The sequence below is a fragment of the Sarcophilus harrisii genome, chromosome 1, assembly GCF_902635505.1.
Source record: "Sarcophilus harrisii chromosome 1, mSarHar1.11, whole genome shotgun sequence".
Classification (NCBI taxonomy): domain Eukaryota; kingdom Metazoa; phylum Chordata; class Mammalia; order Dasyuromorphia; family Dasyuridae; genus Sarcophilus; species Sarcophilus harrisii.
Window position 1 is genome coordinate 697,634,894 of NC_045426.1, and position 23,884 is coordinate 697,658,777.

At 40.1% G+C, this 23,884-nt stretch overlaps 1 protein-coding gene across 5 annotated transcripts in view; it reads left to right on the plus strand.

The window, feature by feature from the left end:
• CCDC60 (coiled-coil domain containing 60) overlaps positions 1–23,884 on the plus strand; it is a 188,979-nt gene that overhangs the window by 91,053 nt on the left and 74,042 nt on the right. For 3 of the 5 annotated variants that reach the window (XM_031948697.1, XM_003761181.3, XM_012542557.3), the window contains exon 3: positions 2,125–2,204. The exons of the other annotated variants lie outside the window; for them this stretch is intronic. In XM_031948697.1, the coding sequence (XP_031804557.1) occupies positions 2,125–2,204 (80 nt within the window). The remainder of the gene's footprint in view (positions 1–2,124; positions 2,205–23,884) is intronic. 5 annotated transcript variants of the gene reach the window in all.

Genomic DNA, 23,884 nt, shown 5'->3' on the forward strand with positions numbered 1-23,884 from the left:
GGAGAAACCAATACAACTGCTCTCCTGAAACTTACATTCTTTTTCTTTTTATGTTCCAACCATTCTATATTCTTTATTTCTTAGGATTTCCTTTCTTATTTGTTTTAGTTTTTTCACTTAGTCATATTTTTCCAATTACATGTAAAGATCATTTCAATATTCATTTTAATAAGATTTTGAGTTCCTAATTTTTTTGTCCCTTCCTCCCCAAGTCAGCAAGCAATCTGATATAGGTTATACATATTTTGAATATACTTCTACATTAGTCATGTTGTGAAAGAACAATCAGAACAAAAAGAAAAAAACAAAAAAAGAAAAAAAGTGAAAATATTACACTTTGATTGCTATTCAGACTCCATAGTTCTTTCTTTGAATGTGAATGGTATTTTCCTTCATGTATCTTTTGTAATAATTTTGGATCATTGTATTGTGGAGAAGAGCTAAGTCTATCATAGTTGATCATCACACAATATTATGTGTTCAATGTTGTTCTGACAATTTACATTCTTAAAGTGCTGCCTAGAGCACTGAGAAGTTAAGTGATTTGTCTATGGTCACACAGCAGTTGGTGTCTCAAACTTAGATCTTCCTGACTCCAAAGCCCACTCTCTGTGTGTGCTTATTATGTCGTTCATTCATTTTTAGTCATCTAAAATTACTCTGTATGATGTAATTGAGAGGGGGGGAGGGAGAGGGAGAAGAGGAAGAGAGAGAAGGGAGAGAGAGAGAGAAGAGGAGAAGGGGGAAAGGAAAAGGGACAGAAACAGGGACAGGGAGAAGAGGAAGAAGGAGAGAGAGCCCTAACCTGGAGGCCTAGAAGACCTAGGTTCAAGTCCCACCACTGATACAAAATGACTGTGAGACCTAGGAACCTCAACATCCCAATGCTCTAGATCTGGCTTCTTAAACTTTTTCCACTTGAGACCTTTTCACCCAGGGAATTTTTATGTGACCCTGTGTACATAGGTATATAAAACAGATATACAAATAAACATTTACTGATAATAAATTCTTATTCTGGTATCCACACATTCAGTTTTGAGATCCAGATGGGGTCATACTAACAAGTTTAAGAAGCTGAGTTCTAGGAAACTCTAAAACTCTTAATTGAAACTATATTGCTGAGAGGGTAGACCATCTGCTTTGGTAAAGGTAGTTTGCTCATCTGGAGGATATACCTGTACCAGTGAATCACAGGTCATAACCCTATGCCAATTTATTAAGTGTGTCAGTCAGCCAACACCATCATTCAATTGAAACAGCACTCTCCAAACTTAGCAATTACTTTAATGGCCAAGTCCAATGGCCTTCTCTCAACACTATTTTAAAGTACCTCTCAGAAGCTTTTAACACCATCAACCACATTCTTATCGATTCTTTCTTCTCGGGGTCTCCATGACATTGCTCTCTCCTAGTTCTCATCCTACTTTTCTAACTATTTTTTTGATCTTCTTTTCTGAACTTCAGATAGGTCATGCCACTAACTGGGGGTGTCTCCCAAAGCTCAGTCCTGGAGTTCTTTATCTTCTCCCTCCTTCTTTATCTTCTCCCTCAATATTCTGACCTTGGTGATCTTACCAGCTCCCATCTCCATAGAGATACCAATTAGAGCCTCAGTCTCTCTCCTAAACCCTAGTCCTATATCATTAACAGCCTTTTGACATCCCAAATTTGGTATTTCAAATTCAGCATTTTCAAAACAGAATTCATTCCTTCTATCTTCCCCGCAAAATTCTCCCCTCCTCAAAACTTTATCTTTACAGTTGAAGATACCATCATCCTCCCATCACCTAGGAAACCTCAGTTTATCTTCCTTGACCCCTCACCTGCACTCATACAACAAGTCTAGTCTGTTGTCAAATCTTGTGATTTTTAAATAAATGGATTTTTAAATAAATTAAATAAATATATTCAATAGAGACCCTTGGTGCAGAGACTATTTACCATTTGGATAGACATGGGGAAGGGTGGAGACTCTGTGAAGGTTATAACAAAGGATTGGGGTCATTTATACTGTTTTAAATACAGAATTTAAGCCTGAGACAGTGATAATCGAGGTTCAGCTGATATATTTACTCAGATGTCTCTTTTTTTTCCTTATTCATTCTGATGGTTTCACATTAGGGTAGTTCAGCACCTGGACAGAGCTTTAGGTACATGGAGAAGGAAATCACAAACCTCAAGAAAGACCTCCTGCATAGCCGGTAAGAGAACTCATTGTGATGGTATGGATGTGCCTTGAGGCCGGTCCAGTGCCTGACATAAGGCAAACACTGGATAGATGTTTTTAAATTGACCGATTCATCAAAACAACATTTATTTCTAATTTTTCAAAAATTCATGTTTTGTTAATGCCTTTCATTTTTATATCAGTAAAGTCCAGATTTACCCTCTCCACCAAGAATCTCTGTAGCTTCCCTTTGTAGTAAATTGACATAGTTAAGCAAAAGTAATCAATGTGATGACCGTATTTGACAGTATATGCAATATCCTGTGCCCCCAATCCCCCACTTCTTTACTGAAAGGAAGGAGGTGGGTATATTGTCTACTGGTATCTACTACTTGACCTTAACAGGTCCTTCAAGCTCCTTGGACCTCAATTTTCTTCATCTGTAACATCAGTGAGTTTAATCAGATGGCTTCTGAGATCCTTTCCAGATCTATAGTTTTGATAAGATTTTTATTTGAATTTTTAAAATTATTTTTGCATTTATTTAAACCTGAATTGAATGTATTTTGAATTATTTTATTATAATAGCAATAATTTGCTGTTGTTCATTTTCAGTCATGTTTAACTCTTTTTTTAAAAAATTAAAGTTTTTTAATTTTCAAAACATATGCATGGACAATTCTTCAACATCAGCCCTCAAAATCTTATATTCTAGGGGCAGCTAGTTGGTGTAGTGGACAGAGCACCAGCCCTGAAGTTAGGAGGAACTGAGTTCAAATTTGGCCTCAGACACTTAATACTTCCTGGCTGTGTGACCCTGAGTAACCCCAATTGCCTCAGAAAAAAAATCTTGTATTCCAATTTGCCCCTCTTTCTCATGCCCTCCTTCAGATGGCAAGTAGTCCAAGATATGTTAAACATGGTAGAAATATATATTAAATTCAACATATGGATCCATATTTATACAATTATCATGCCGCACAAGAAAAATTAAATCAAACCAGGAGAGAGAGAGAGAGAGAGAGAGAGAGAGAGAGAGAGAGAGAGAGAAGCAAAATAAGATGCAAGCAAACAACACCAAAAAGAGTGAAAATGCTATATCGTGGTCGACACTCAGTTCCCACGATCCTCTCTCTGGACATAGATGGCTCTCTTCATCACTGAACAATTGGAATGGGTTTGAATCATCCCATTATTGAAGAGAGCCCATATTTAACTCTTTAAGCCTCTTCTGCTTGTCCTTAGAGGGCAAAACTAAGGTTCATGTAGGAAAATTTTCCAAAAATCATAATGAATATGGAATGGACCCATGGCAGGTAAGTGATGAGTTCCTTGTCACCGGAAGTGTTAACACAGAGGTTAAATGATGCCTTGGCATATATGTTGCAGAGCAGACTTTTATTCAGTAGAGAGAGTATGGTTCGAGAGGATGGTTCTTGGAAAGAACCCTGTCTTTGGACTCAGAGGTCCTGGGTTCAAATTTCAATTCTGTCAATTTCTACCGATGTGACTTGGAGCAAATCATCTTATACTTCTCTGATCTCTTAAAGAGGAGAAGGGGAGGTGTCCACTAGATAACTTGTAAAGTCCCTCACAACCCTAAATCTACCACCCTCTACCAAGATGATCTCTTGGTACTTCCACCTCCGAGATTCTATGATCACCATCACACCACCGCTCCATTGCCCTGCAAAGAAGTCATCTTTAGCAAAAAGTTGGGATCAGAATTATTTAAAATTAGAGGAGAAATTCTCCAAATATGGTCCAGGATCATAGGGATCTTTTCATGCAATCTACAAGGTCATATTTTTACAATAATACAATAATTTCTAATATAATAAACATGGATAGATATAACCCACATAAACAAAAGCTCTTTGAATGGGAACCCTCAATAATTTTAAGAGTATAAAGAGAAACTGAAATCAAAACAGCTGTTATAGAGAAGTGTTGAGTGGCCAGAATTCACATAAAGTGCATAAGAACAGAGATAAAATTCATACCTGGAGTCAGGAAGGTCTGAGTTCAAATCTGTCCTCAAACACCTATTAGCTATAGGGCTTGGACAAGTAACTTCTGTTTGCTTCAGTTTCCTCATCTGGAAATGGGGATAATAATAGCACTTATATCTCAAGGTTGTTGTGAGCATCAAATGAGATGATTTTAAAATGCTTTACATCATGCCTGGTATATAGGCATATTTTTAATGGTAATAGCTTCTTGTTTTTCAAACTACATGCAAACTACATGCAAAAATAGTTTTCAACATTTACCCTTGCAAAACTTTGTATTCCAAATTTTTCTTCCTCCCCATCTCCCCCTCCCCTAGACAACAAGTAATCCAATACAGGTTAACCATGTGCAATTCTTCTAAACATATCTCTATATTTATCATGCTGCACAAGAAAAATCAGATCAAAAGGAGAGGATGAGAAAGAAACAAAACAGATGACATCAATAAAAACGATGAAAATTATATGTTGTGATTCACATTCAGTCCTCATAGAGGACTCCGGAGGCAAATGGCTCGCTCCATCATGAGTCTATTGGAATTAGCCCAAATCACTTCATTGCTGAAGAGTCACGTCCATCAGAATTGCTCATCACATAATCCTCTTGTTGCTGTGTACAATGTTCTCTTAGTCCTACTCACTTCACTTAACATCAGTTCCTGTAAGTCTCTCCAGGATTTTCTGAAACCATCCTGCTGATCATTTCTTATGGAACAATAATATTCCATAACATTCATGTACCATAACTTATTCAGCCATTCCCCATCTGATGGGCAATCACTCAGTTTCCAGTTCCTTGCCACTACAAAAAGTGCTGCTACAAACATTTTTGCACACATAGGTTTTTTTCCCTTTTTTATAATGCCTCAGTAGAGAACACTGCTGGATCAAAGGGTATGCACAGCTTTGATACCTGGCATATAGTAAGTGATATTATTATTATTATCTTGAGCTAAAAGGAACCTCAGAGACCATCTGGTCCAGATGAGGCAACTGAGGCCCAGGGCTATTAAGTGATCTATCCAATTTCACACCAGTAATAAGAATCAGAGATGAGAATTTGAATCCAGGTGCTCTCCCTGTCTTTAGAATTTGCTGGTCATTTGGGTAGATGGGTAACACCTCCGGGGTGATGCTTTTACAAAGACTACCTGTTCAAAAATCAGAGATGACAAATTCAGATGAAGAAGCCCATTCTTTCCTTGCTCATGTCAATGGGTGTCTCTGTATCTCAGGAGCCAGGGGGTCATTTTCCTTTGGCTAAAAAGAACAAGCCTTTCTTCTTAGCACTTAAGCAACATCTTTATTGGTGTAAATTTAATTGGGTGGAAATGTTTAGAGATAGTGCCCTAGGACTTAATGTCATGATGTATCACAAAGATGGCAATCCCTGCAGAGTCTTCCCTAGAGACGGTGTGAAGGAAACATCATTAGCTCAGCAGTTAGAGAATTGGGGCTGAAATCACACCTTTGATGCTGGCTACTTACATGGGTATGATCTTTAAACTTAGTTCTCTGGATTCCAGGGCAGCTAGAGGGCACCGTAGTGCACAGAGCACAAAGTGCAGAGTCGGGAAGATTACCATCAATTGAGTTCAATTCTGACCTCAGATACTTACTACTATATAATCCTGTTTGCCTCAGTTTCCTGAGCTAGCATCCTTTCCACAGGGTGATTCCAGCGCCGGATCTAAGATTCTAAGAACCTCCAATCCCATGCTCAAACCTTATGACTTTGAAGCCGGTTCTGGGGGATCCTCAGGGATCAGATGGTCCCTGGGACACTATACAAACTCCTGCTTCCCTGCCCTCTTCCAGACTCAGATATTAAAATGCTAGGAGCTAGAAACAGACCATTACATCAAAGCTGCTACTGGTCTCTTTGCCCTTCATCCTTTTTATTCGATCAACAAGCAAATATTTATTAAGCACCTACTATGTTCTAGGAACTGTAATAGCCATTGAAGATAACAGACAAAAGTGAAATAAGTCCCTACACCTAAGGAATGTACATTTTCACATTATTTTTATACTGTTGCCTTTGGGGAGTGGGAGGGAACATGTAGCAACTGATCAATCTTTGATAAGATTTGAAAGAGATGTTGCAGTTGAGTGATTAAGAACAGATGCTAAACCCTCAAGGGGTTGAGAAGTGTGTGAGTAGAGAGACTGGAGGCAACTGCAGTATACAGTTGTTTTTTTCCCTAGAAGTTTGTCTATAATTGGAAGAGAGATTTAAAATGGTAGGTAGCTCAGCAGGAAGATAGAATCAGATGCAGTGTTTTTAGGAATGGGGTGAGGGCTATAAGCTGTGCTCCTGGGTAGATTAAAGTTGGGGTATCCCTTGAGTTCAAGAGTTTGGAGAGTCCCTGGACAGTGTGCAAGTTAAGTCCGGTGCCAATGGGATGAGGTCCCCAGGAAGGAGAGAGCTGCCCAGATAGAAAGAAAACCAAGTCAGAAAAACAGCAGGAAATTTTAAAGCTTCTCAGGGGCTGCAGCATTTCCAAGTGAGGAGGATACAGGCTTTGGAAAATACCAGGAGACAGGGAGAGATTGACAATTACAAAGGGATCCTTCTTTGGAGAGGTGGGGGACAATGGTATTCCAGATCTAAACAGCCACTTACAAGATAGCAAAGGGTCAATACCAGTCTTTTGGCATAGGAAGCCTGCTTGAAAGGAATCTTAAATAGTCACAGAATTGAACGTCCTCTACTAGGATCCAACCTCAGATACTTATGAGCCCTGTGACCCTGGGCAAGTCATTTTACCCTGCTTGCCTCAGTTTCCTCATCTGTAAAATGAACTGGAGAAGGAAATGGCAAAGCATTCTAGCATCTCTGCTAAGCAAACCCTAAACAGGGTCATGGGGAATTAGCCATAAGTGAAAAATGACTGAACAGTAGCACCAATGATCCTTTATTAAACATGAGTTGGATGCTCAATTGCAGACATTTTCCAGATGACAGGAACGGTTTGATATACTTGTAACTAAAACTGTCTGGCCTCCTGGCTGTATGAGAAGCAGTGGAGTCCAGTATTTGGAATTTGTAGGCTCTGTCCAAATCCAAACTCTCCTCCTTATTACCCATGTGACATTGCTTGTCAAGACCTCAGTTTCCAGACATCTTACAGATTAGAGAAATGATTCAATGAGAAAATTGTAAAAGAGGAAACAAATGTGACCAGCAATCAGATCACCTGTGGGAGAACTGAATACCTTTGATATCTAAGAGATCAGTGACTTGGCTTTCAAAGGAAGCGGCCCATTTCTGAGCAAAAAAAAAGTGTTCAATAGTAACGACCCTTTTGAAAAACTTATAAATTAAGAGAAGGACCTTCACGTGTGTTTCTTGGCCTGAAAGAAGCTACTTTAATTAATTTGGATGCAATATCCCTTTAAAAATATATCTACAATCTCCTCCCTAACTAAACCCCTCAAATATTGATTGAGTGATTGAATGTTTCAGCTGTCCTTCCAACTCAATAATATCCCTCTGTGTTTTCATGGCCAATTTCACACAATGCTGAAAAGAATCAACTCTAATGGCTTCCCTCCTCACCTGTTTCCCTAGGTGTCCTATTATGCTGAGCCACCTAGATAAGGCTGGCAGTATCCATCCCACCTGTGTTGACATGGACATTGGTAGGGTGTCACCTGTGATCAGGAAGGAGTGGGGGGTGATGAGATGGGAGCTAACCATAAGTGGCTGACTCTTTGGCCCGTGACACATTTCCCACAAAGCTTTTCCATTCTTTCATGGGAATATGTATGTACTGGGTGGTGGTGGTTGTTTTTAATAAACATTCTTACAAGGAAAACAGCAAGACTTTGGACCTAAAGACATGATTTAGCTATGGCAGGGTTTAGTTACAGGCTGCTGCAAATAAACAGAAACAAATTACCCCTGTCAGACCCAGCAGGGTGCAGATTAAGAGGATGTTTACAAGTTGTGTAGACCTCACTTCTAAGCAACATTTGGTCGACAGCAAGAAATTTAAAAAAAAAAGACTTCTATAGATCACTCTAAGGCATTGCTCAGCCCAATATTTAATGCCTACTATGTGCTAGCTTATGTGCCATGGGATTATAAAGAAATGATGTTATTTAGACACGTCCAACTTTGTGTGACATCATTTAGGGTCTACTTGGCAAAGATACTGGAGGAGTTTGCCATTTTCTGCTCTAGCTCATTTTACAGATGAGGAAACTGAGGCAAACAGCGAAAAATAACTTGCCTAGGATCACACAGCCAATTAAGTGTCTGAAGCAGAATGAACTCAGATATTCCTGGCTCCAGACCAGGTGCTCTAGCTCCCTACTGGTTCCTCAAATAGCTAAGGAAATTGTGAGGTCCTAGATGCAAGGATTTGTGTTGATTGGGTTTTTTGTATCCTTGATATAATGAACAATATCTGATATATAATAGTGATTTCCCTTAATGTTACTCAATAAACCACAGAGGCTCTGTATTCCCTCTATTAAATTCAAATATTATTTAACAATAAATTTAAATATTATTAAATACAGACACCTCTGATTGGTTTTGGAAGCTCTCTAGAACCTTCCCTCAATTCTTTCCATCCTTTGGGATCTAGGAGACTTATGTCTCCTCTTCACACAAAACACTCCACCTCTATCTCTGCATTGATCCTGGATGCCCCCATGTCTAGATTTTGCTCCACATTTTCAGCTCTACCTCTTAGGATCTCATTTTCTTCAAAGTTCTGCCCAAGTGACAACCTGCTACTAGGTCCTTCCAGCTACAAGAGTCGCCCTCCCAAATCACCTTGATTTGTAATCTTTGTACAGCGTATATCCTCATGTATGGACGACGTCTTATCTCTCCTGGTTAGACACTAAACTTCTTGAAGGCAGAAACTATTTCACCTTTGTTTTTACATGCTCAGCACAACAAAACAGTTGTTTATCGATTGATTGGTTAATAAATACTGGTTGGTTGATGCATGAGACAAGACTCAAAAGATTTACATAACAATACAAGAGATGCCATGATGTGTTACTGTCAGAGCTAGAAAATGGCCTTAGATCATATGCGCTTTCTGTGTGTGTCTCATTATCTCTCTTTCTCATTCTATCTCTCTGTCTCTGTTTCTATCTCTGTGTCTCTCTGTTTCTGTCTTTCTCTGTGTGTCTCTTTTTCTCTCTGTCTCTCTGTGTATCTGTGTCTCTGTCTCTGTCTCATTCTGTCCCTTTGTCTCAGTCTCTCTGTCTCTCTCTCTCGCTCGCTCGCTCGCTCTCTCTCTCTCTCACACACACACACACACACACAATCCCACATTTCACACAGAAGGCCACCAGGGCTTTGCTCAATAGGATTGCACAAGTAGTCAGCAGAAGGGACTAAAATCCACATCTCCCAATTTCCACCCTAGGAAATTGTCCCCCCAGCCCATGCTATGCTTGGTGAGGGTGCCTCCATTCCATTCCAGGGTGGGCCTAAATCTTTGCTCAGTGATCCTGTGACTCAAGATCAATCTTTTCCCCTCAGTTGTGCCCCCATGATCATGGCCCATCCCTACAGCACAGAACCTCTCCTTTTCCACACCGAATTCTCATTCTTATCCCCATATCCAAAACTCCACTTCAGGATTTGTTTAGAATCGTTCATCACCATTGCCCAGAAGGTCTTGGGGCAGCAGACGGGCCAAGAGCCGACCCAGTCAGTGAGATGTAAGCCTCTACAGAAAACCTTGGGCTCTCCTATCCAGAGCAATATTAATGATTCCCCAGCACGTGCCATCAAGGCAAGAGCATAGCTTTTTGTCCTTAGCTGGAATTTATGGAGCGTGGCTGCAGACCCAAAGGCTGAGTCACGGCTGCAGGGCAGCAGCAACATTGCCAAAGTTCATTTCATTTTTATTATCTCTGAGGCTGAGAGTATTTTCCCTGTTTCTCGGGATTTCCTGTGGGGATCTGACACTACAGTTAGCTACAGTTCTAGGAGCAGGTTTTCTTCTCTCACTCCCATGGATCACTGTCTGCTTCATGTAATGTTCTCTTAGAGGCGGGAGAGGCCTGAGAACAGGGAAGGTCAGGGCTGAGAGAGGGCTTAGAATAGGGGATGTCAGAACTGGGTGGGGCTCTAGAAAAGGGGATGTCAGAACTGGGGGGTCTTAGAAGAGGGGATGTCAGGGCTGGGGGGTCTTAGAACAGGGGATGTCAGGGCTGGGAAGGTTCTCTATAAAATGAGGAGCTTGTTATCAAGTAATTTCTGCAGCTCCTATCAGTCCTAAATCTGTGAACCCAAAAGGTTTTTCGGTGCTTGCAAATAAGACCCCAAATTCTGGAAGAGCAGACTGGCTCCTTTCCTGGGGCAAAGATCCTTTCTCTAAACAGGCTGGTTTGGTGAAGGACTGATATGATACCAGTAGTCAGACTGATACTTCTGGGGAGCTAATCTGGTTACATGGAAGGATGGATGAATCTGGGATCCTGGGTTCAAGTCCCAGCTTTGCCACCAGTATCATCTTGGGCAAGTTATTTCACTTTTCTGGACCTCAGTTCCCCCATCTGTAAAATGAGTGACAATGGACTAGATCTCCAGATTTATGATGAATAAATATTTATTGAGCTCTTACTGTGCGTTGAGCATTGAGATACAAAGAGAAAGAATGGGACAGTCCCTGTGATCAAGGAAATAAATTGGGAAAGAGAGAGATTTTAGCTCACAGTGGATAGATGGACAGGTCCAAACTTGAGGAGTCAGCCATAGGCCTGGTGGCTTGCTCTAGGGCATGGAGCTGACATGAGTGACAAATGACAGTGACTAAGGGCTACAGCTAGGAGGAGCCATAGTGCATAGCTATCTGTGCTCAGAGTCTAGGAGACTCATCTTCTTGAGTTCAAATCCAGCCTCAGATACTTACTAGTTGTATGACATTGGGCAGGTCCTGTTGGCCTCAGTTTTCTCATCAGTAAGATAAGCTAAAGTAGGAAATGCTAAGCTCCAGTATGTTTGCCAAGAAAACCCCAAATGGGGTCACAAGGAGTCGAATATAACTGAACAAGAAAAAGACTCATTCATTGATTGTTGGTGGATTGATGCTTCTGAGATCTCTTCTAGCATTGTCTATGATTCACCAAATAATCTATATCTATATATCTATATCTATAATCTCATTTATAAGGGCGTACCTTACAAAGATGGAAATCAACACCCCTACCCCCTGCCCCTAGCCCACCATCCTCTAATCTCTGACCATCACTGGGGCCATCACCCTTCATGACTGACCCATCTTCTTCTGCCCTGGTTTATCTGGTAATATCATTCCTTGTAATGAATTTTTTTAAGTTATTCTTTTGAATTGTGATAGTGAAATGTGATCATGATAATGAATGAAATGAAATGAAAAGCTCATAATTACTTTTTCAAGTTCAATTATTCAGAGATGTTAAGCATTCCCTGACTCAACATATCAGGAGTCACTTCCCAAGTGAAAGCCATATAGAAGTAGCATCATGCTCAATGCCAATTAATTCTAAATTTGTTCAAGGAACAATACAGTAATGGATGGAACCATATGTTTTACATGAAAACTTTAATTCTCTTAATGAACATTTTACCCATTTTAAGGACATATAATTTTTTTCTCTTGTACATTTTTTATTTATAGCTTTTTATTTACAAGATATATGCATGGGTAATTTTTCAGCATTGACATTTGTAAAACCTTTTGTTCCAGTTTTTCCCCTCCTTCCCCCCGCCTCCCAGATGGCAAGTAGACCAATACATGTTAAATATGTTAAAGCATATGTTAAATACAATATATGCATATATAGGACATATAATTTCTAACCTCCACCTAATACACACACACAAATGCACACAAACTTAGCTAATTTTCTATCTAACCCTCATTAGATAGAATACTTATTTGCCCCCGACAATAGAGAAAGATGTCCATCACTAAATCCACTTTGACAGTGTAGAAACTTTCTCCTTCCCCAAAGAACAGTTTTCTTTCAGAGGTCTAGTTTGAACCAGAATCTTCAAATCCCAAACTAAAATCTTCTCTTCCTAGAGTCAAAACTTTCTAAGCTGGAAAACTGTTAAAATGTCATCCACAAAAGTGTGGATGACTTTGTACCAGTTAAAATTATGATAAAGTTCCAAGCATCATCAATTTCCTAGGAATGTACAAATTTACCCATAAATAAAATCTCAGCTTCCTCTGCAAAGCTAAGACCCCCCAGTAGGGGAAACAACTCTTTTTTTATAGTTTGGAGGAATACAGAATAAGGTGAGGAACAAGATATGATTGGTAAAAAGAGCTTCATATCATAATGGCAAAATCAATATGATTGCTTACAGATCTGAGGTGATAGGGGATATGGTTGGTTGGAAACTAGGAATGAAGGGCTAGCAACAATCCCCTCCTTTCTACTTGTGACTAAAAATGTTTATTGTCTGTCTTTACCTGCAAGGTTAGAGATAGGAGATCAGATTTCTTCATATAACAAACCAAGACATCCTTGAAACATAGCTTGCTGGTGTAAATTTATTAGCCAGACTCGCATCCCTCAAGGATAATAGACTTCCTTGAGGGGAAAACAAAACAATGATTAGCAGAAGAACTGAATTTCTAAACTTACCTCATTACAGGACAGCTAAGTGTCTAAATTAAGTAAACAAAGATTCATGACTTAGTTAGTTACATAACGAAAATCAACTATAAATAGGATCAATTAACAGAAAACAAAATCAGTCTGATCATTTCAATTGTAGGGTTAGCCAGTCAGTTGATAAACATTTATCATGCACCTATTATGTTCCAGGCATTGTGCTAACTTCCACAAAGAGTCAAAGACAGTCCCTGTGTCGTCAACAAGCCCACAATCTAACCATAAACAAGATATATACAAGATAAATAATAAATAGTTCATAGAAAGAAGATAATAGAATTAAGAGGGGTTGGAGAAGTTCAGAATCAAACACTTTTTTTCCCTAACATAGTTACCTCAACATGTAAACAAATTCCATTTACACATTATTTCTGCTGGTTGACTGATTCTGGGAGTTTTTCTTATCTATAAAGATATGATTGCCTAGAACATCATCTTAATTGAGGTGGGAAAAGGGGTTCGGTTCCATCTTTTATCCTAAGATGGTAAGGGGCTAAGACATCATGCTTTTTGAAGAGCAAAGAGGTAACAGAAATGAGGAAAGAAAGCAATGATAGGTGTCTTCAAATATTTGAAGCACTTGAAAGGGGATTGGCTTTTGTCTACTTGAGCCCATAGGGAAGAAAAAAAAGCAATGAGCAGAATTTTCAGAGAGGCAAATATTTCACCTCAGTGTGTAGAGAAAAAGTACAGATTAAAAGGAATCTTGATGGCCATTTGATCCAAACAATATCTGAACAAATCATTCACAAAATCACAGAACTGGATTTGGAAAGCCACCAAAACTAACGCTACTCATTTGAAAGATCAAGGAAACTTGAGTTCTTGAAAATAAAGTGATTTTCTCAAGGTGACAGAGGGAATAGATAATGTTGGATTCCAACCCAAGTCCCTTAATTTCATATCTCCTGGAGGCTGAGAGTAAGAAGGAAAGATATGTTTTTAAAAAAACATCATTTAACATCCTTATCAAATATCAAAAAGACATTCCCTACTCTCAAGGAGCTCACAGTGTAATGAGGCAGACAACATATATACCAGATATAAGATATATTGGAGATAATTAACAAAGGCAAAAGACTAGCTTATCAATATTCAGGCAAGACACTACAGCCTTCTGATTTATAAACCAGTTGTCGGTAAAAACCAACCTCCACTCGTGAATCCATGTCTTCATCAGAGTTTATATGGATCCTTAGTAGCACCTTTCCTAGACCTGATTTTAAGAACTTTTCACAATTCGCTTTTCCCATAAACTTCTTTGTGATGATATTGGATAATAGATCAGAGTCTAGAATTGAAAAGGAACTTAGAGGCCACTGAGTTCCACCTTCACATTTTACTGATGAGGAAACAGAGTCTGAGAAGAATTCAATGACTTGCGCAGGGTCGTTGTTGTCAGAGTGTCAGAAATGGGACTCCTTGTCCAGTATTTGATCCCCAGTGGGGTCCCATGTTGGAGATAGAAAATTTAGATAAGACTATGCTCAAAGGACTATAAAACTGTGCATACCCTTTGACCCAGGAGTGTCATTGCTGTCTCCATATCCCAAGGAAATCATAAAAGAAGGGAAATGATCCACATGTGCAAAAATGTTTGTAGCACCTCTTTTTGTGGTAGCAAAAAATTGGAAAATATATAGATGTCCATCAATTGGAGAATAGCTGAAAAAGTTGAAATATATGAAGATAATAGAGTATTATTGTTCTATAAAAAATGATGAACATTGATTTTAGAAAGTCCTGGAAAGATTTACATGAACTGATGTGAGAAAAACAAGCAGAACCAGGAATACATTGTACACAATAACAGCAAAAATGTGTGATGATCAACTATGAAAGATTTGGTTCTTCTCAGTGATTCAGTGAGCTAAAGCAATCCCAATAGACTGGACAGAAAATGCCATCTGCATCCAGACAAAGAATTAAGGAGACTGAATGTAAATCAACACATGCTATGTTTCACTTCTTTTTCTGTTATTTCTCCCATGGTTTTTCCCTTTTGCTCTGATTTTTCTCTCCCGACATGATTCATAAGGCAATGTCTGTTAAAAAAAACATTTTAAAGAAAATCTAGATAAGATATTCTATGCTCTCAAGAAGATTGAATTAAAGGAAAGGAAGCATCTCCATAAAAATTACAACAGATCTGCCTATTATGCTGTGATGAAAGGTTTCACCTCATCCAATCAATACTTAAAGGATCCATGATCTCATCTGTGTAATTAACCCTCCAGGAACAGATATTTCATATCTCCTTTTTGACATGACCTGTCTTGTCCAAAAATATTTGTCACCTAGAGACCAACATACAGGCATGGCAAGCCAACCCCTTTTATAACTCAGCTACTGCCCAGACACACCAGTCATCACCAGGACATTCTTTATCTTCTTTTATTCAAATTGTAATTTTTCTCTTCTCTTCCTTTTCTTTCTCTCTTCTGCTATGAACCAGAGACTGTTGATGTCAGTGGTTAAAATGTTTGACATTCAATCTGTAGGAATACTTTTTCCTCTCCAATTCAGTAAACATTTATTAATGTCGTCCTATGTGCCAGACACTATACTAAGCACCAGGGATACAAATAAAAAGAAAAATACCCTTTGTCCTCAAGAGTCTTACAATCTAATTGGGGAACAACACACAAAAGAAAGAAAAAGTATGTGTGGAAGGGGGTGCACCACCTGGAATATTCAAATCTAGCCTTCCAAGAGAAAGTTGAGAAGATATTGACTATCAAAAACTGAGTCAATCAGACTGATAATTGTGGAGGCCGCAGATAGTGGGGGAACTCTGGGTAAGGTATAAAACTCTTCAGCCAGGAGTAAACCTGCTATCTGCAGCCCTCTACAGCTTTTAATTAATTAGGTAGTTGTTTTTTTTAAACACAGTATTGGTACCTTACTTTGTCTTCTGGGCTAAAGGGTCTTATACCTTACCCAGAGTGCCTCCACTATCTGCATCCCTCTACTGATAATGATATTTTAATTTCCAATTTCAAATTTTAGAAATAAGCATCTGAATACTAGATTGGGAAGGCATTTAATTGGAAAATCAGAGAAACACAATCCCTTCTGCCTAAATACACACAATGTTGACTTTAACTTTCATGTCTACCCATAGGATCATATGTTTAGAGCTGGGAACAATATTAGCCATTGTCTAACTTAACTCCATTATTTCACAAATGAAGAAACTGAGGTAGAAGAGGGAATTGTTTTTTGGGTTTTTTTATCAATTAGATCTGACTGGAAAATGACTGAACAACAACAAAATATTTTACTCTATCTGTGTTAGCTCCTTCATTCCTCACATCAACCCTAGGAGGCAGGTGCTTTTATTATCCCCACTTCACAAAGGGGGCACAGAGAAGTTAATTGACTTAATTGAGGGCTGGATTTGAACTCAGAATCTTCCTGACACCGACAGGCCCAGCACTCTCTCCACTAGGTCAGCTAGCTGCCTCAATAAGTCAATCAGGCATTTATAAAGTGCCCTGCTACATGTCAAGTACCAAATTGGGTACTGGCGATACGAGCCAAGAATGAAAATCCCTTTCCTCAAGGAGTTCACATCTTTTTACCAATCAATCAACAGACATTTCTGAAGCACCTACTATGTGCTAAGTGGCAGAGGAGTAACAGCAAACCTAGGAAAAGTGTCCAGCTGGATCCTGCATTAAGCTTGGGATGCTAAGATGTGGAATTATAAGGGAGAATATTCCAGCCCTGGGGGAGGGTCTGGGCCAAGGCTTTCTGGCTTTCCAGGGAGGATGGAAGAGGTGTATTGTTGTTGTGTTTTATGGATTAGTCATGTAAGACTTCCTAACCTAATCTGGAATTTTCTCGGCAAAGATACTTTTTTTTCCAGTTTATTTTACAGAGAAGGAAACTGAGGCAAATCACATTAAGTGACTTGCCCAGAGTCATCTAGCTAGGAAGCTTATTTGAATTCAGGTCCTTTTGACTCCAGGCCAGTATTCTATCCACTGTGCCATCTAGCTGCTCTGCAGGGGAAATATGTCGAAGAGATAGAGCCTTTATTTCTAATGCATGTAACTGGCCCCATCTGAATTACAGCCAATCTTCCTAAAGGCAGAGATCTGGCATTTTCTGGGGGACGGGGCTTCCCAAAGGGACTCAGGGTATGTCTAGACAAGACAGGAGACAGTAAGCCAATGGTAGTAGAAGAGGACAAGTAACAAGAAAAAGACAGAACGATGTGGAGAGGCTTGTCACAATTATCCCTGCCAGAGCCACCAAGAACATGGCAGATATCTCTGTCTCCCAGGGACAGCCAAAAATGACAGCTTTTGAGTTGCAGACTCAGAAGGGAAGGGAAGACATTTCTCCGTCCTTGCCTAGCTCATATTTTCCTTTGCATAAATTGTTCTGTTTGGAAAAATAAAAATAAAAAGTCACCTGAGAGCACTTACAAATCCCAGGCTGCCAGGAAGTGGGGCCCATATGTCTCCCCGCATCATATCCATCCAGTAGAACAGTACAGCAAAACACATCAAACAGCTGCCAAGTTGGGCTTTCACCTGTCTCCAGGCTCTATTTTTGTGTCTAAAATGAGAAGCTTGGTCTTTTTTTTCCTGCCCCCTCCCACAGTCCCACCCTACTTCCTTAAAAACCTCTTGAAGGGAAAGACATTCTGAAAAGGCTCTCATAGTGCTAATGTATTTGTCATGTCTGGACTGACAGATGCATGAAGAGCAAACTACTCCCTTTCCCTACTCCCTTTCCATTTAGTCATTAAGAGGGAGAAGGGAAGGGGGGATGGGCCATGTGATATTTCTGTATTTTAAAAATATACCAAACTAGTTAATCTTGGGAGTGAAATGTGCCAGAGGCAGCTTCTATAATGTCTCAAACTATTGTGTAATAGAGAAAGAGAGAGATGATAGCCAAGTAGGTATATAGGAAAGATGCACAGAGGCAGAGAGAGGGATGGGGAGAGAAAGAGAGAGAGGAGGAAGAGGGGGAAAGAAAAGAAATAGAATGATGATTAAAGATAGATAGGAAGAGTGAGAGAAAGAGAAAATAGAATGATATATGGATGGATGAATAGAAAGTTAAATGGATGGATGGATGGATGGATGAAGAGAGGGAAAGAAAGAGATGAGAGAGTGATAGATGAATGGATGAATAGATAGCTGGATGGACAGATAGATGGATAGATGAAGAGAGAGAGAGATGAAATAGAATGTTAAATGAATTAACTGATACTAGATATAGATGTAAATAAATAAGAGAGAGAGAGAGAGAGACAGAGAGAGAGAGAGAGAGAATACAGAGCTTCCGGGGGCTCCTATGGGATTCTTCTCTCCTGCTTTTTCCTCTTAGGACTTTAAAGGCAACTGCGTATCACTCAAATCAACCCTAAAAGAATTTATCAAGCACCTATTATATACCAGGCTCTGTGCTAGACTATTCTGTGAATGCAATGACAAAAACAAGAGCTAGTCCTGCCTTCAAGGAGTTTCCCTTCTACTGAATGGACCCTAGATTTTGGATGGGTTCTGATATCAGAAATGTGTGTGTGTATGTGTGAGAGAGAGAGACAGAGACAGAGACAGAAACAGAGAGACAGAGACAGCAACATCAAGAGACAGAGAGAGAGAGAGAGAGAGAGAGAGAGAGAAAGTTGTCTATCAATCACTATTTCATCCCAGCCTCCATCACCTGCCACTCCTTCCCTTCACACCCATCAATCAAAATCCCATGCACCTAAGCGTTTTTATCTTAGCAGTTTAACCAGATCAAAGACAATAAAATGCAAAAGTACTGATGGTATATCCCATAGGCTTGGTATTTCATTCTGATTCTAGATCTTATTTCTTCTAGAGGCACAACCTCTTTCTTGGCTGGACTAGCTCCCTCCCCCTGCCTCTGACTCTGCCTCTGACTCTGTGTCTCTGTTTCTCTGTGTGTGTTTTTTGTGTTGGTCTCTCTCCAAATCTCTATCTGAATCCCTATGTCTCTGAATCTGTCTCTCTTCCTCTGTGTGTCTGTCTCTATCTCTGACTATCTCTGTCTCTCTGTCTCTGTCTTCTCTCCCTTCAAAACTCAAGCATTCCCTCTGTTCTTGACCCACTCTTCCACTCACCTGCTAGTACTCCCTCCCAAATGACTTTGGATCTGCTTACAGAAGAAACACGTTGCTTCCTCTAATAAAAATGGAAACCTCTTAAGGGCACGGCCCGTTTTAGGTCTTGTCTCTATGTTCCGAACCTGGCAAATAATAGGACCTTAATAAATGCGTTTTGCTTCGTTGGCTCAGTCTGACTAGACTCAACATTTACAGAACCGGTGCTTTCCCATTGGTTTGCAATTCAGTTGGCCTCCGGGTCCGATGATGGTGAGAAGCTAAAGTGGGAGGATGTCAGGAAAAGGAGAAAGGCCAGGAGAGCCATATTGGGCTCACTAATGAGGAAGGTGGGATGTTGATCTGCCTATATTAGTTTTTCAATGAAGTTAAGACTTTCTAATAACTGTTGCCTAGGAACCCAGATCACTGTGACTTTTTGCTGCCTGACAGAAATCTCTCTAATTGGCACACACTCTGCTCTGTGCATGTGTGTGTGTGTGTGTGTGGTGTACTGTACCACAAATATATGTTCTGTGTTTTTCCCCCCAGAAAAATGTATCTCTTATATGAATGATGATTCATATTAATTAGGGAAGTAGCCTTGGGCAAAAGTACCAGCAAACATCAGTAGGCCTGAGTCATTACCTTTGTGATCATCTGCAAAAGCAAAATGGCCCTTTTGAGTTTCTGTCCTCAATTCTGATGTTCAGCTTGAGGCATTTTAAACAGCAAAATATGCGTGTGCAAATAGCGGAGTCTAGTTTGCACATTGACCATCGGCTAATCTGTTCATTAGTAATGGCTAATGTGTGTGGATAGATTTTTAAGTTTGCAGAGATGAGATTCAGAGTAACCCGGGAAAGTAAGTGCTATTGTCCCCATTTTACAGTGAGGAAACTGAGGCAGACAGAGGGAAAGTGGACTTGCCTAAGATCACACAGCTGGGAAGATTAGAAGTCAGGTCTTCCTGACTGTGCATGCAGGCAAGCATCATTGTTTGTCAAATATAACTCCATAACCCCTCTCAGCTTCATTCCTTCTCTCCAGCCTCCCTTTGCTCAGCTCATTCTCACTTCTAACCTGGGCTATTGCAATGCACAGAAATAGGGTGGTATGAATGACACAGAAGAACTTGAAATCTTGGAAATAATTGACCAAGAGGGAAGTCTCTGGATGGCCACTTGCAAACCTAATTGGTTTCTCTCCCTCAACTCTCTATCATTTCATCTTCTATGTGACTGCCACAGAATTATTTCTAAAAACAAAGAGCTAAACGTGTCAGTCCCTTGCTCAAGAGCTTCTTTGGCTCCCCTTTACTTAAAGGATAGAGTTTTAGAGCCTCTGTTTGTCCTTTGAAACTCACCCATATCTACCTCTTTGACTTTGGGCAAATCATTGGACCCTGTGGAGAGCCAATTTCCTCAACTATAAAAAGGAAAAGGTTAGACAAGATGATCTCTGAGGCTCCTCACAACTCTACATTTATGATCCCAAGATCTATTCTTTCTAAATTGATTTTTCCACTACATCCTATCGATTATTTGCATTTCTGGCCCGAATGCCCTCTTGCAGCTTCCCTTACAAGGTCCCCTATCTCTTCCCTCTTTTTTCATGGGATAAAGCTTCTTCGCTTTTCCGCCTCTTGGGATCCCCAACTCCCCTTTAAGGCAAAGTTCTTGGGCCACCTTCTATATGACAATTTTCCTTGTCTACCTAATTCTTAGCGCCTCCTCCCCTATCATTTCCTGAAATCGCTTGTATTTTTTTGTATTTACTTTTCTACATACCTGTAGTTCCCTCCCATCTTCCTAGAACATAAATTTCTTCTTGAGGTCAGAAAAGGCTTTCTTTTGACTTTGAATCCCCAGCAACTAGCAGAGCACACGGCACACAGTAGGCACTTCATAAATGCATCCTGAAGGAAAGAAAGGAATGGGTACATTATAATAGAGAGAGAAGGGGGGCTTTCTTCACAAAGCTTCCCATCAACTGGAACATGACACGTTGCAACACTGAGTAGCTGGATAATGAATGAGAAGCCCGAGTTCTCTTTGGAGACTTAAACAATGCTAACAGTCATCTTGGTGCTGTCAGCTGGGAGCACGTGCTAGCTTAATGGGGGAGAAATGACTTCCCAGAGCAATGCACGGAGCTTGTTTCATTTGATTATTTTCCCCACAATGCTGACATTTTCTAGCTCCCTGATGAGAGGGTGGTGGAGAAGGAGCGGGGAGGAGGAGAAAGGGATTCAATCATTTCAAAGTTATCAGTTGATCTCTGTGCTATCCATATCTTTCCATTTCTAAGCGTAGCAAAGCGCTGGGAACGAGACTTGCTACCCAATTGACAGAACGTTAGAGCCTTAGGGGCGATTTTTATGGAAGTTTTAGATGTGTGGATGTTACAGACACAGAAGAAGGCTTGATATTTAAGGAAGGAATCAGCCTTCCTGATAATTAATGATCCCACAGTGAAGTGGGCTGCTGGCGGAGGCCCGAGTCTCTTTGTTGCAGGTCAGCAAGCAGAGAGGCTGGATAGCCTCTTCAGGGGGTGGGAGCTATTATAGAGAGAATTGTAATTCAGGAATCGGTTGGACAAGGTGGTTTCAGAGTTTTAATCCCACAGTGAGTATCTGTCATTCTATCTCTCTGGACTGGTACTCTAGCTGTGACAATGATATGCAGATGATGGTCTGGCTGGCAGCCCTGTCTTGGCAATAGAATTATCAAGGCATCATTGGGAGCACTAAGCTCAGAGTGAAGAAGTCTTGAGTTCAAATCCAACTTAAGACACTTGGCTAATTTCTTGATGAATTACTTAACATCCCTGGGCCTCAGTTTTCTCCTGTATAAAATGGAGGTTGATAATAGCATATACCTTACAGGGTAGATGTGAGGATCAAATGATAGATAAAACACTTTGCATTTAAAAGTGTCATCTAAATGCCAGTTTTTATTGTCATTATCCATGGGAAGGTTTGTGGAGTCTCTGATTTAAGAACTATTCACTTACTAACTGTGTGACACTAGGTAAGTCACTTAACCCCAATTGCCTCAGGAAAAAAACTATTTAGAACCTCTAAACTGATACCTGTCATTAAGGGATGCTGATTGATAATAGCCACTGATCCTAAAATCAGACCTTACTGGGCATTTATTATGCACCTACTATATACCAAGCATAGTGAAGCTAGGTACACAGAGCACTGGGTTTGGAATCAGGAAGACTTATTTTCCTGGTTTAAATCATCCTCAGATACTTCCTAGCTATGTGTGACCCTGTTTGCCTCAGTTTCCTCATCTGATAAAATGAATTGGAAAAGAAAATGGCAAATTTCTCCAGTATCTTAACCAAGAAAAAAACAACTGAACCACAAACATTTCAAGCAGCATGCTAGATCCCTTCTCTTAAGGAGCTACTATTTTATCAAGCAGGAAGTAAATTCCTTTCCCCAACTCTTTGCAATGCACAGAAATGGTCACATAGAAATAATAGACCCAGACTTCCCACCAAGATGGCCACCTGAAGAGTGACAGACTTCCCAGCTCCCCCTATAACTGATCCAGAAAACCCTGAAGTTTCCAAAAGACCAAATGACAATCAAGTTATCAAGTGAGAAACTAGGATAAGTGACTTCTTCCACCCCAAAACTGCATGCACACACAAAAATGCTCAAGCTGAAGACCAAGAACAATAGCAGAACCCAACCCTCAGATAAAGAAAGCAACAACTCTACCAGCAATAACACTCAGAAGCAGCAAGAGCCAAAGATCTCCCCCTGAAAAATCCCTGGTCCCAGAGAGCCACATCTGGCTACAACTCATCCTGCTGTCCTGCCTTCCCCCAACTGGTCCGTCCCCAGTACATGGACCAGGATACTCAAAACCCAAGGACACTGAGGCACACTAATCCTCTGTCCTGGGATACCGGAGAAGGCTGAAGATCCAATACTGTGAATATCAATGATCAAAGATCAAAGACAGGGAGAAAACCGAGGCAGGATATTGAACCAAATAGGACTGGCCTCCCTGCCCCAAAATGCAATATGGAATAAAGCCGGCCCTCCTGACACAAAGCCCCAATTCAGGAATTAAGCCTGGAGAGGTGAACAAATTAAAGAAAACAACCATTCAGTATAAAAATCATTGCAAATCTAACTAGAACAACAGTTTGCAGGTAGGGAGGGGGAAATGCGCCATGCACATGTACGTGAAGGAATGAGTGATTGATTTCATGGTGCGAATTTTAAAAACTGAAATTTCTTCATTGTTCTTTCTGAAAAAAAAATCGATTGCTAATCAGCACAAGTATTTTTTTAATGGCAGAAAAGATTCCTGGCTACTTCAAAGATCTCAGGCATTGGATGAGCACCTCTTCTATTGTTGCAGCTCATGGCCCTTGACCACTTAGTAGGTACATTTTGTTTGAGAATTGCTATGGCCAAAAAACTCATCCCTTATGGCCAAACGGTAATCATTCTCTGGAACTAGTGAGACAGGGCCTTAGATGACAAGCAGACAATCCATCACTGATGTACATTCAAAGCCTTTCTGATTTGTTGGAACCTCTCAGGGTCTGTTGATAGAATTTGTAATCAGAGGAGCTGAAATCAAATCCCAAATCTACAATTTACTGCCTGTGTAACACGGGACAAGTCACCTTTCTGCTTCAGTTTTCTCATGTGCAAAATGAGGTGGTCAGATTTGAAAGCCTCTGATGTCTCTCCTAGCTGTAAATGCACTTAAATTCATTCTGAATTAAATTCTAGCTCTAATTTCACATCTGCTTCTTTGTTTTGTCCTCACAGTAAAGCTGAGAAGTATTTTTAATACCATAGACAGATGAAGAAATGGAAGAACAGGAAGTCTCGTAGGATTTAGAGCTAGAAGGAACCTTGGAAATCATTATTTCCAGCTCCCTCATTGAAAGAGACAGAAAATGACACCCAGTCCCAGGAGCAGT